At 50.2% G+C, this 12,503-nt stretch overlaps 1 protein-coding gene across 13 annotated transcripts in view; it reads right to left on the bottom strand.

The window, feature by feature from the left end:
* Positions 1-12,503, bottom strand: part of PTPN4 (protein tyrosine phosphatase non-receptor type 4) — a 227,045-nt gene that overhangs the window by 86,818 nt on the left and 127,724 nt on the right. For all 13 annotated transcript variants that reach the window (XM_065560477.1, XM_065560487.1, XM_065560482.1 and 10 more), the window contains one exon: positions 3,941-4,113. In XM_065560477.1, the coding sequence (XP_065416549.1) occupies positions 3,941-4,113 (173 nt within the window). The remainder of the gene's footprint in view (positions 1-3,940; positions 4,114-12,503) is intronic.

Here is a 12,503-nt window from a genome sequence, read left to right as displayed (position 1 = left end):
AAAATATAAACACTTACTGGGATTAATTTCAGAAACAAGCCTGTATGTTAAAAGGTAATTTTTCACCATTTTTTAGGAATGAAACATTTTCTCGCCAACATTGTAACAAGTAATAAAGTAGATGCAAGTCTGACAGATACACAACTGAAACAGTTACACTCAAGCTCTGACTATACTAGCAACTAAGCTATTTTCAACTGCAAGTTCAAAATGACTCAATGCTAACAGTAGTTCCCAGTAATTTATCAGTTATCTAGTGCAGGGGTTCTCAACCTTTTTCTCTCTGAGGCCCCCTCGACATGCTATAAAAACTCCAGGGCCCAGTGGGGCAGGGACGCCCCAGGGCAGGGCCTTGGGCATAGGCATAGTTTGACTTCCATGGAGGGGGAGATAGCAGGGCTAGATCCACCTCCACATGGCGGGGTCCAGGGAGGGAGTGCCACCTCCACCCCCTGACTCACCTCAGCAGGCCACAAAGCCTATCTGGGCTGGGGAGGAGCACACAATCAAAAATTATAACTCAAAGGTGGGAAGCTTAGCTCAAAAAGTTTGAAAACAGCTTAGAGTTCAGGGAGGGGGTTGCTAGGGGCTGTGTGAGGGCAGGAGGTAGCTCACGGTGGAAGTAGGGAGTCGCTAGGGGCTGTGTGCAGATGGGGGTAGCTCAACTTGCAGGGATGGGATAGCTGGGGCTGTGTGTGGGCAGGTGGGTACCTCAGGGTGCAGGGAGGGCATAGCTTAGGGTGCAGAGAGAGTAGTATTAGGGGCTGTGTGCTGGGAGGACTCCCCTGTGGTCCCTGTTCCCAGAGGAGTCTGCCAGCCACAGAGCCAGGTCTCCCCACCCAGGGGGCTACTACTGGCTGCCTCTGCAGGAGCCAAGGGGGCAGGGAGCTGAGGAGCAGCTTCAACCTGGGGCACCAGCAGAAGAAGAAGGAATGCTGCCGCTGCCTCCGCCATGGCAACAGCAAGAGCCGCAGCTGCCCCACAGTGCCTGGCTCCGGCTTCAGCTTCCCACCTCTGACCTGGCCAGAGGGCGGGGGCAAAAGGTGTAGAGTTGCCCCTGGGACTGCCGTGCTCTTGCACTACAGTTGGGGGGGAAGGCAATGCCCTCCAGGTCCCCAGTTCTGCCCATGTGCTCAGGGCTTCTGCCCCACAGGGAGCACCAGGGCTCCGGGCTTCAGCTCCGTGGGGGGCACCGGGGATCGGGGCTTCAGCCGCGGGGCCCCGCGGCCCTGTTGAAAGGGCTTGCGGACCCCCTGGGGGCCACGGACACCCAGTAAAGAACCGCTAATCTAATGTAGACAGGATTTCGGGATACACACTTGTCAGGGTACCGAAGAGCAGTTCTGTCAGCTTTCAGAGGGACCAGGCCAATGATTTTGAAGATGTGACAGAAGATATTCTGAGAACAACTCACCAGATAAGAGTTTTCCCTTTTAGTAGCCAACAAAGATGTACAATCTAATTTAAATGTCAGTCTCATCCTAGTTGTTGATATTGCAATTATAAAATTTCCAAAACATTTTAGACAAATATCTAAGAAAAACAACCATAGATGAGGTGAATATCAATTTCATGTCACTGCCACAAAAACTTACATTATCTAATAAGCAATGTCAATTATTAATTAGTTATCTTCTAGGATGCTAGAACATGATATACAACACCATCCAAGCTCAATAAACATCACTATTTCCCTGTTTCATTTCCTTTTGATGGTGAAAATACTAAATACAGATGTAATCTAAAAAGTCTTAAACTATCTACCAGAACTATGCATATGTGAGAAGTGAATCTGAGAAAAATATCAGTTGTGGGAGCCAAAAGTTACTTCAATTATGACAAATTTAATAGAGCCTACCAATAATAGCCTATTTTTATTAATTGTGTTGTATTCCCTCCCTCTCCTGCCATCTTCTCCTACGTAGAATCATAGAATCGTAGAACTGGAAGGACCTTGAGAGGTCATCTAGTCCAGTCCTCTGCACTCATGGCAGGACTAAATATTATCTAGACCATTCCTGACAGGTGTTTGTCTAACCTGCTCTTAAAAGTCTCCAATTATGGGAATTGCACAACCTCCTTAGGCAATTTATTCCAGTGCTTAACCAGTCCCTGACAGTTAGGAAGTTTTTCCTAATGTCCAACCGAAACCACCTCTGTTGCAATTTAAGTCCATTGCTTCTTGTCCTATCCTCAGAAGTGAAACAGAAATGTTTTTCTCCCTCCTCCTTGTAACAACCTTTTATGTACTTGAAAACTGTTGTCCCCTCTCAGACTTCTCTTCTCCAGATTAAATAAACCCAATTTTTTCAGTCTTCCCTCACAGGTCATGTTTTCTAGACCTTTAATTTTTTTTGTTGCTCTTCTCTGCAGCTTCTCGAATTTGTCCACATCTTTCCTGAAATGTGGCACCCAGAACTGGACACAATACTCCAGCTGAGGTCTAATCTGCGCGGAGTAGAGTGGAAGAGTGACTTATTCCTCCTTATACATCCCAGAATTATGTTTGCTTTTTTTTTCTTGCAACAGTGTTCCACTGTTGACTTGTACTTAGCTTGTAATCCACTCTGATCCCTAGATCCCTTTCTGCAGTACTCCCTCCCAGGCAGTCATTTCTCATTTTGTATGTATGCAACTGACTTTGCATTTGTCCTTATTGAATTTCATCCTATTTACTTCAGACCATTTCTCCAGTTTGTCCAGATCATTTTGAATGTTAATGCTCTCCTCCCCAAAGCACTTGCAACCCTTCCAACTTGGTATCATCCGCAAACTTTATAAGTGTACTCTCTATACCATTATTTAAATCACTGAAGATATTGAACAGAACCAGATCCAGAACTGATCCCTGTGAGACCCCACTCGATATGCCCTTCCTGCTTGACTGTGAACCATTGATGATTACTCTCTGGGAATGGTTTTCCAACCAGGTATGCACCCACCTTATAGTAGCTCCATCTAGGTTGTATTTTCCTAATTCGTTCAGAAGGTCATGCAAGACAGTATCAAAAGCCTTACTAAAGTCAAGATCTACCACATCTACCTCTTCCCGCTATTCACAAGGCTTGTTTCCCTGTCAAAGAAAGCTATTAGGTTGATTTGACAGAATTTGTTCTTGACAAATCCATGCTGACTGTTACTTTTCACCTTATCTTCTTCTAGGTGTTTGAAATTGATTGCTTAATTACTTGCTCCATTATCTTTCCAGGTACTTAAATTAAGCTGACTGGTCTGTAATTCCCCAGTTTGTCCTTATTTCCTTTTTTATAGATGGGCACTATATTTGCCCTTTTTCAGTCCTCAGGAATCTCTCCAGTCTTCCATGACTTTTCAAAGATGATGGTTAATGGCTCAAATATCTCTTCAGTCAGCTCCTTGAGTATTCTAGGATTATTCATCAGGCCCTGGTGACTTGAAGACATCTAACTTGTCTAAGTAATTTTTAACTTGTTCTTTCCCTGTTTTAGCCTCTGATCCTACCTTATTTTCACTGGTATTGACTATGTTTAACATTGAATCGCTACTAACTTTTTTGGTGAAAACTGAAACAAAAAAGTCATAAAACACTTCTGTCATTTCCACATTTTCATTTATTGTTTTCCCCCCTCACTGAGTAACAGGCCTAGCCTGAAATGTAGAAATGTAGGGCTGAAAGGGACCTTGAGATATCACCCAGTTCAGCCCCCTGTGCTGTGGCATAACCAAGTAAACCTAGATCATCCCTGACAGGTGTTTGTCTAACCTGTTTTTAAAAACTTTAAATGATGGGGATTCCATAGCCTCCTTTGGAAGCCTACTCCAGAGCTTAACTACCCTTATAATTAGAAAGCTTTTCCTAACATGTAACCTAAATCTCCCTTTCTGCAGATCAAGCCATTACTTCTTTTCCTAACTTCACACCCCACAATATCAGCCTTTATCGCAGCCAACAATTACTTACCAGTACCGGAACTTTGAACCCAAAGTAAAATAATGTGCAAAAAAGTTCTTCTGAGGTGGCAGAGGTCTGTCCAATCGGAAGAATGTGTGATGCTCAACACAAGCTTTCCACAAATTCTTACATGCTCGGTAATTCACCATATTGAATCCCAGTAACATTTCTCTAGATTCATGCTAAAAAAGAAAAGTATAATTTCATTTTAGAAAAATTATAATGCTTCTCTACTATGTTTAGGAAATGTATTTAAGATTATTATTGTTCATTGATAACACTTATATTTTCCAAAACAGTACAAAGCATTCTATTTCAGAATATGTTTGAAGTGCCAATCTAACCACTCCCAAGTTTACACACATTTTAAAGCCCTTCTATGAATAACTCCAACTAGGGTTACCATATCTATTAAATAAAAAAAGAGGACCCTCCACGGGCCCTGGCCCCACCCATTTCCCCATCCCCATCCCTGCCCCAACTCCGCCCCTTCCCTGCCCTAACTCCGCCCCCTCCTCCCTCCCACTCCCAGCCAGGGGAAAGGGCTGCCCGAGCGCTACCGGCTTCACGGTTTGCCGGGCAGCCCCAAGATCCTGCGCCTCCTGCCAGTGCTTCCCCAGCGCAGCTGGAGCCCGGGAGGAGAAGCGCCCAGCCGGGGGCGCAGGGTCTGGAGGCTGCCCGGCAAACCATGAAGCCGGTAGCGCTTGGGCTTCGGGCAGCCCCCATGCCTCCGGACCCTGCGCCCCCAGCCGGGCACTTCCGCTCCCGGGCTCCGGCGGTGCAGGGTCCGGAGGCATGGAGGCTACCCGAAGCCGGTAGCGCTCGGGCAGCCGGCTCTGTTTAAGAGCCGGGCTGCCCGAGCGCTACCGGCTTCGGGCAGCCCCCATGCCCAGCTCTTAAACAGAGCCGAAGTGTCAGGGGAGGAGCAGAGCCGCGGAGGTGCTCCGCTCCTCCCCTCTCAGACTTTAAGAGCCGAGCTGCCCGAGCCAGCGCTACCGGCTTCGGGCAGCCCCCCTTGCCTCCAGACCCCGAGCCGCCGGAGCAGCTCAGCTGGAGCCCGGGAAGGGAAGTGCCTGGCCGGCGGCTCGGGGTCCGGAGGCGGGGGGGCTGCCCGAAGCCGGTAGCGCTGGCTCGGGCAGCTCAGCTCTTAAAGTCTGACAGGGGAGGAGCGGAGCAGCTCAGCTGGAGCCCGGGAAGGGAAGTGCCTGGCCCGCGACTCGGGGTCCAGAGGCAGGGGGGGCTGCCCGAAGCCGGTAGTCTGAGAGGGGAGGAGCGGAGTAGAGCAGCCGCGGGAGGGGAAGTGCCTGGCTGGCATTTTCCCGGACATGTTTGGCTTTTCGGCAATTCCCCCCGGACGGGGGTTTGATTGCCGAAAAGCAGGACATGTCCGGGAAAAACCGGACGTATGGTAACCCTAACTGCAACAGTGTGTGTGTTTTAAGTTAATTTTACTAGTTAAATGTTATATCCACTTTTTCTCTTTAATGATCCCGCTTCAGTTCAGCAACAGGGTCTCCCCACGTGTCTAGTGAGCCTGGAGGAATTCTCAGATGGGGAGAGGATGTTGCTGCTAATAGACCATCTCCCAGCTATTATGCTCAGGTGCTGTGACAGAGGAAAGAAATCCCCAAAACTTGCCTCCCTGTTCCAAGACTCCAACAAGAGTGAGGAAGAGAGTAAGCCTTAGCCCTAATGGTTTAGAGGAGGAGAGGAAGTAAGCTGGCAAGCATGCACACAGGAGAGTTAAAGGATGGGAAGACCCGTACAGCCATTGTTGATAAACTCAAGGACAGCTGAAATATTTAACTCTGTGTAATTAATACCTTTATTGTGCTTACTAGTAGAAAGAGCAGAGCAAGGGTAGTAGGTGCTGGAAAAGCTGGCAATTGAGGGAGTTTGTTACTAGCCATGGTAGTTAACAAGATATAACCAATGCTAACTTGTCTCTCTCTCAAGCAGAAGGTTGGGTTTAGTACATTTCACCTGCCTTTGTTTACTAGTTGCAGCATCCTCCTTCAAAGACACTTGCTTGCTGGCTAGTTCTCCTTCCAAGCAACTGAGACTCATCCCTCCTTTATCCTTCTTGGAATATTGGAAAAGTTTCATCATGCAGAGGGAAATTAGTGTATGGGACAGAACCAGCAAGGGGCCTAACAGTATGTAGTACTAACTGAAGTCCCGCATGTGGAGAGCTTGCACAATTGGGCCGCAGGGCTGCAAGTGTAAACATTTTCAAAAGAAGCTAGAGGAAAGAAACCATTCCATAGTATGAACTAACTGCATAAGTGGACAGACTTTGTAGGGGTCATGACAACCAATTTCATCCATGAACATCCTATGCACAAGTCAAAGTATACTTTGACACCATCTCAAAATATCTGAAGTAGAATTTGTAACGACTGGAGTTTTAACAGAGAAAATACATTACCTGCTCAGTCATCACAACTTGGTTACAATTAATTATTTAAACAAAGATAAAGGGCTTGTCTACATAGCATGGAAAGCACTCCAGAGGGGAGTGATTTATACGGTACACTAACATGTTGCGCTCTACTACCCTGTGTAGATCCTGCTGGGGCATTCTAAAAGGTACCATAGGATTATAGGCAGGTCTACACTACTGCTTAAGTTGATCTAATTTACGTCGCTCACAGGTGTGAAAAAGACACCCCCCAAGCGACCAAATTATAGAAACTTACGCGCAGTCTACACAACCGTTATGTCAGCGGGAGACGCTCTGCCGCCAACATAGCTTCCACCTCTCTCAGAGCGCAGTAATTATACTGATGGGAGAGCACTCTCCTGACGCCATAGAGCAACTTCACCAGACACACCGCTGCAGCTGTAGCGCTTCTAGTGTAGCCCTGCCCTTTGTAAAAGAGAACTAGATAACTTTTAGAGTGTGTCAGAAGGGTCTACATGGGGCAGTCAGAGCACAGCACATTAGAACATTTTACAAACAACACTCCTTTAGTGGGCTTTGCCAGCACCATGTAGACCTAAAACCCATAATGTGTTAAAAGCAGGTGAACTATTCTTTACTTATGCTGACACCTCACGGCACTGCCAAATTAGAGAATAAACCTCTCTCAAGTAATTAACGGATGATGTACTAGTCTTTTTGAGGACTGCTGTCATTAAAACCTTTAATATTTAAAAGTATTTTAAAAATATGTATGTAGAATTATTTTTAAAAAGTCTGTAGAACAGTTTTTTTCACTTTCAAGACTAATTTAATGTCATAAAGCACTTCAAATTTAGCCTCAATTACAGCTGTATCAGAGGGGTAGCCGTGTTAGTCTGGATCTGTAAAAAGCAACAGAGGGTCCTGTGGCACCTTTAAGACTAACAGATGTATTGAAGCATAAGCTTTCGTGGGTGAATACCCACTTCGTCAGACGCATGTAACAACTCCTGTGTTATTTGTACATTTAAACATAACTGAGAAATATGCCAAACACAGTATTATTTGCATTTTTGTTGTTTTTTCAGGCACCCAGAATACTGGTTGACAAATTTTTAAAAATCCAAATAAATAAGTGTCCACTCAGAGACTAAGTCCTGATTTATTACAGAAAAAAACGTCCATTACACATTATGTGTGCGTGCGTTGCGTGCACGGACGTCGGAAACTTTTTCCCTCAGCGGCTCCCATCGGGCTGGCACGGGTCCCACCACCCCCGCCAGAGCAGCGCCCTGCTCTAGCGTATATATACACACCTGCCGACCCAACCCTCCCTCGGTTCCTTCTTGACGGTGACTCTGACAGAGGGGAAGGAGGGTGGAAAGTGTAATGGACGTGAACAACACATCTCGAAGAACAAGAGTTACGAAAAGGTAGGTAACAGTTTTTTCTTCTTCGAGTGATTGTTCACGTCCATTACACATTAGGTGACTCACAAGCTTACCATAGGAGGAGGGTAGGAGTCAAGCAACAATTGATTGAAGCACAGCCCTGCCCACCGCCGCGTCCTCTCTGGTCTGATGATGGATTGTGTAATGGGCTGTGAATGTGTGCACCGACGACCAGGTGGCCACTTTACAGATCCCCTGGAGTGGAACCTGTGCCAGGAAAGCCGTCGAGGATGCTTGGGCCCTAGTTGAGTGAGCCCTGATCACCGGGGCTGGTACTTTGGCCAGCTCATAGCATGTGCGGATGCAAAGCACGATTCATTATGATAACCGTTGTGCCGAGATAGGGCGGCCTTTCATTCTCTCTGCAATGGCAATGAACAGCTGTGTCGATTTGCGAAATGGCCTGGTCCGTTCCAGATAGAACGCCAGGGCCCTACGGACATCGAGGGTATGCAGGCTGCAGTGGCTCGGGTCCGTTTGGGGAAGAACACCGGTAAACAGATGTTCTGCCCCATATGAAATTGCGAGACCACTTTAGGGAGGAATTTGGGGTGCAGTCTCAGCTGCACCTTGTCCTTATAAAAAGCTGTATATGGAGGTTCCAAAAAGAGGGCTCTCAACTCCAACACCCTCCTAGCCGATGTAATGGCCACTAGAAACGCTACCTTCCATGAGAGAACAAGAGGCTAGGGGTTCAAGGGGTGGTCCCATGAGCTTAGTTAGGACCAGGTTAAGGTTCCATGTAGGGACTGGCAGGCGTGAGTAGGGGAACACCCTTTCCAGCCCCTTGAGAAATGGGACTACTGTGGGGTTGGAAAACACCGAATGCCCCAACTCTGCCGGGTGGAACGCCGATATGGCAGCCAAATGCACTTTAATTGAGGAGGGGGCGAGCCCTTGATGTTTGAGGTGCAGCAAGTAGTCCAGTATTGATGGGATGGAGGCCTGCAGAGGCTGTATGTGATTAGGCTCGCACCAGTGGGAGAATCTCTTCCATTTGGCAAGGTAAGTCGCTCTTGTGGAGGACTTCCTATTACCAAGGAGAATTTGTTGAACCTGGTGGGAGCACCTATTCTCCGCAGCGTTTAGCCACAGAGATTCCACGCCATGACATGTAGCAACGGTATGTTCGGATGGAGTAGGCGACCCCGGTCCTGCGTGATGAGGTCTCGGTGCAGGGGTAGGGCAAAACTGAGGGCATTGGCTGTTACCCTTGGTGGCGAAGAGATCCACTTGGGGAAAACCCCACCTCCGGAAGACTGAATGCAGGACGTCCTTTCTTAACGTCCATTCGTGCATGTGATACGACCTGCTGAGGCGGTCTGCTAACCTGTTTTGAAACCCCGCAAGATATGTTGCCACCAATTGGACTGAGTGGGCTATACAGAAGTCCCATAGGAGGAGCGCCTCGTGACAGAGGGGAGAGGAGCGGGCCCTGCCCTGCTTGTTTATGTAGGGCATGGCGGTAGTGTTGTCCATCAGAACTGACACGCTGTGGCCTTCTATGGTAGCGTGAAAGGTCTGGCAGGTGAGGTGAACCGCCCTTAACTCCTTCACATTGATGTGGAGCAACTTTTCCTCCCTGGACCATAAGCCCTGCGTTCGTAGGTCCCCTAAGTGTGCCCCCCAGCCCAGGTCTGATGCATCTGTTACTAGCGTCAGGGTGGGCTGTGGTGTAGTGAAGGGGGCCCCTTGGCAAACTTGCTGTTGATCGAGCCACCAGCGGAGGGAGTTCGAGACCCAAGCTGGGATTGTCACTACAAGGTCCAAGAGGTCTCTGCTGGGGCGATACGTTTGGGCTAGCCACAGCTTTAACGGTCTGAGTCTCAGGCAGGCATGTTTGACTACCTGCGTGCAAGCTGCCATGTGCCCCAGGAGTTGCATACAGCACCTGACTGTGGTTGTGGGAAATTGTTGAATGGAGGTTACGGCTCTTTGAATGGCCAGGAACCTGGGAACTGGAAGACTTGCTCGTGCCTCCACCGAGTCTAGGACTGCCCCTATGAAGTCCAGTCTGTGTGTGGGGATCAGCGAGGACTTGGGCACATTTACCAAGAGACCGAGCTTGTGGAACACACGTAACGCCAGTGTCATGTGGGAGCGAACCTCGTCCTCTGACCTGCCCGCAAGGAGCCAGTCGTCCAAGTATGGGTATACCCACATCTTTCTTTTTCGAAGAAAGGCTGCCACCACGGACATGCATTTTGTGAACACTCGAGGGGCCGTTGCCAAGCCGAAGTGCAAGACCGTAAATTGGAAATGGTGCTGATTGATGGTGAAACGCAGGAACCACCGGTGTGCAGGGTGGATGGCGATGTGAAAGTACGCATCTTTCATATCGAGGGCAGCGTACCAATCCCCCGGATCCAAGGATGGGATAATAGCGCCAAGGGAGACCATGCGAAAGCAGGCCTTCACTAAGAATTTGTTTAGTTTGCGAAGGTCCAAAATGGGTGGAGACCCCCTTTTGCTTTGGGGATAAGGAAACATCTGGAGTAGAACCCTTTCCCTCTTAGGTCTGGAGGGACCTCTTCCACCGCCCCTGCCCTGAGGAGGGCCTGTACCTCCTGCATAAGGAGTTGCTCGTGAGAGGTGTCCCTGAAGAGGGATGGGGATGGGGGGTGGGAGGGAGGGGGCGAGGAGAACTGAAGTGTGTATCCCACCTCCACCGTGCGAAGGACCCAACGGTCCAATGTTATACGAGACCAAGCATGGTAGAAATGGGACAAACGGTCCCTGAAACATAGGGGAGGATCCAGTGTGAGGGTCGGTACGCTGTCCTCGATCGCAACTTCAAAATCCTTGTTTGTTGCCAGGCTGCGGCTTGCCCTGCATTGGTATTGGTTAGGCGTGTTGTTTCACCTACGCCTGTTGTCTCTGCCCCTTCTGCAGTATGGTTCCTGCCTGGGGTGAGGGATGCTGCCTCTGCTGCGGCGGTTGGGGCTTAAAGGGCTTCCTCTGTGTCGCTGGGGTGTGCATTCCCAACGACTTGAGGGTCGCTCGGGAGTCTTTGAGGCTATGCAGCCTGGCATCCGTTTGGTCTGAGAACAAGCCTGACCCTTCGAATGGGAGGTCTTGTAAGGTGTTTTGCATCTCTGGTGGAAGGCCTGAAGCCTGTAACCACGTCGAGCGCCTCATCACCACCCCGACGTGATTGTCCTGGCAGCTGCGTCCGCAGAGTCAAGGGAGGCCTGCAAAGAGGTTTTGGCCACCGCCTTCCCTTCGTCCACGATGGCTGCGAACTCGGGTTGCGAGCCCTGGGGCAGGGAGTCCTTAAACTTGGAGACTGATGCCCAAGAATTGAAATTGTGCCTGTTCAGGATCGCTTGCTGATTAGCGATCCTCAATTGGAGGCCCCCAGACAAGTAGACCTTTCTACCAAACAAGTCCAAGCGCTTTGCCTCCTTGGCCTTGGGGGCCAGGGCTTGTTGGCCATGTCGTTCTCGTTCGTTGACTGCGGATACGACCAGCGAACAGGGTGTCGGGTGACAAAAGAGGAAGTCGAATCCTTTGGAGGGGGCAAAGTACTTCCTCTCTACGCCCTTTGCAGTTGGTGCACTGGAGGCCGGTGTTTGCCATACTGTCTTATAATTAGACTGTACCGTCATTCTGGAGGGGCCTTCAGGGCTTAGGATGTCCATCATAGGATCCTCCTGCTCTACCGTCTCCTCCGTCTGTAAACCCAAATTGAGGGCTACTCAGTGGAGTAGTTCCTGGTGTGCCTGATGGTCAACCGGGGGAGGGCCTGATACTGCTGGGCCCACCACGGCTTCATCTAGCGAGGAGGAAGAAGTTAAAGCCTTCTGTGCTTCCTCCTCTAGCCCTTCCTGCAGCTCCTCACTGGATGGGAGCTCCTCTGGAGTCTGTCCAGCTGAGTGGGCCTGAGACGGTACCGGGCTCGGTGCCGTGTCGGCTCTCTCCTGCTCTGGTGGTCTGGAGACCGTGGCCTCCTTGTGAGAGGAGGGACGCCCCTGCGGGGAGCAGGACCAGTGTCCCGAGAGGCCGGATCTCGAGGCCCTGGAGGGGGGACCTTGGTGATGGTGGTAGGCCCATGGAGTCCAGAATGGCCACTGTCCTGGAGGGCCCCACTGTGGGTGCCAAGGGGCTTGGAGTTCCCTGCTGGCTGGTGCCCTGTGGCTATATCTGCTGGAATGGCCCAAGTCTGCCTCAGAAACCACAGACGGCGACCTCGAGGGCCACGGTGGTGCCGTGGAACGGTGCCGGTCCGGGACCGGAGAGCGGCGCTTTCTTGACCAGGACCGTGATTGGGAGTGGCGCCTTGTCGACCGGGAACGGTACCGGTGCCCTCAGGACCGGGAACGACTGCTAGTGGTCGGCCTCAGGGATCGCGTGACTGAAACGTCCCAGTGCCTGTTCGGATAAGGAGCCGGGGAAAGCTGGACCGGTGCCGGGCGTTTGCTAGGGCAAGTCTCCTGTGAGGCTCTCTGCGCCGAGGGTAGCCGGAGTCCACCGAGGTGGAGCTCGACCGGGACCGGGGCCGTGAATGGTGCCGAGATGGTGACCTTGATGGGCGCACCGGTTTGCCTCTGGATGGCAGTCTCGGTATCGGCCCCGGATGCTTGTCTTTGGCCTGGAGGGGGCTCTCCGCGGACAATTCGATGAGGTCCCTTGCTGCCTCAAACGTGTCCGGCGTGGAGGGCTGTTCCAGAAGCTCCTCCAGCCCTTCCTCCTCACTCAAGGAGCTTATCCCGGGGCT

Source organism: Chrysemys picta, chromosome 11 (assembly GCF_011386835.1).
Source record: "Chrysemys picta bellii isolate R12L10 chromosome 11, ASM1138683v2, whole genome shotgun sequence".
NCBI lineage: Eukaryota > Metazoa > Chordata > Testudines > Emydidae > Chrysemys > Chrysemys picta.
Note: the sequence above shows the minus strand (reverse complement) of the source record. Positions and strands in the feature narration are given on the sequence as shown.